At 37.1% G+C, this 882-nt stretch overlaps 1 protein-coding gene across 1 annotated transcript; it reads right to left on the reverse strand.

Annotated features, from left to right (window-relative positions):
* Positions 1-73: 73 nt before the first annotated feature.
* On the reverse strand, positions 74-559 carry ST8SIA6 (ST8 alpha-N-acetyl-neuraminide alpha-2,8-sialyltransferase 6; the record flags this gene model as incomplete). Its single annotated transcript, XM_010176580.1, has 1 exon — positions 74-559. A coding segment is annotated over one exon (486 nt), but the record flags the coding sequence as incomplete, so codon positions are not given.
* Positions 560-882: the final 323 nt, after the last annotated feature.

The following is an 882-nucleotide window of genomic DNA, read 5'->3' on the forward strand; positions in this document are numbered from 1 at the left end:
TGTAAAACAAGTTTTCTCTTGACATGTTACTTACTTAAAGACATTTTATGCAGTAAGAATGTGACCTACCTTTTTAGTCTGATTCACATTTACCAAACTGCAACTTCAAAATGCCTTTGCCATGAAGCTGAAGGATCTGGTTGTATTCTTTAGGCATCGCATGGAAACCAGGTTTAGGCAGCTGGTTGTCATAATAGTGGTGGCTGATTGGCATCTTTTCTGTGGATTTTGAGAAAGGCCAGAAGCCATAGAGCTTTACATTCTCACACAGCTCAAGAGCAGCACTAGTGATCATAAAACCAGATGACAACCGGTAGGCTTTCACACCCTTAGTTCTCCAGAACTGGGCAAGACTTTTCAGATAGGTGGGATGAAAAAATATTGCCCTTTGGGTTGCTTTGAAATCTTGCAGAGTGTGATATACTTTGAAAGAAGTGGCTGTGTTGCTTCTGAAGGAAAATGCTGGTAATAAAAGGAAAGCATCTCCATAGACCGCAATGTTCTCCAGAAATTCTGTCTTCTTTTCATTTAGTTTGTTATATCTGCAAAGGACAACATTTTAGGAAAAGAGTGAATGGGATGTACTATTGATATAAATATTACAGACCAAAACAGCACAACTGCATTGCATATATGAGTTACAAACTCTGTTGCACCAGTTCAGCATGTCTACATTGCAAATTTATACCAACCTTTTATATGTTGTCATACCTGCAGTTATGAAAATCTGACTTTATTGTATAATAAGAACACACTTCATAGGATTGAACTGGCAACATGGGAGCTACTGAAGCATATCAAATTCACTGCTAATGATACCAGGTCCTGTTTACAAAATTGATCAATTAAAGAAATTTCAAAGGAGAATGCAGAAAAAAAAAA

The sequence above is a fragment of the Antrostomus carolinensis genome, unplaced genomic scaffold, assembly GCF_000700745.2.
Source record: "Antrostomus carolinensis isolate BGI_N321 unplaced genomic scaffold, ASM70074v2 C13044274, whole genome shotgun sequence".
NCBI classification, from domain to species: Eukaryota; Metazoa; Chordata; class Aves; order Caprimulgiformes; family Caprimulgidae; genus Antrostomus; species Antrostomus carolinensis.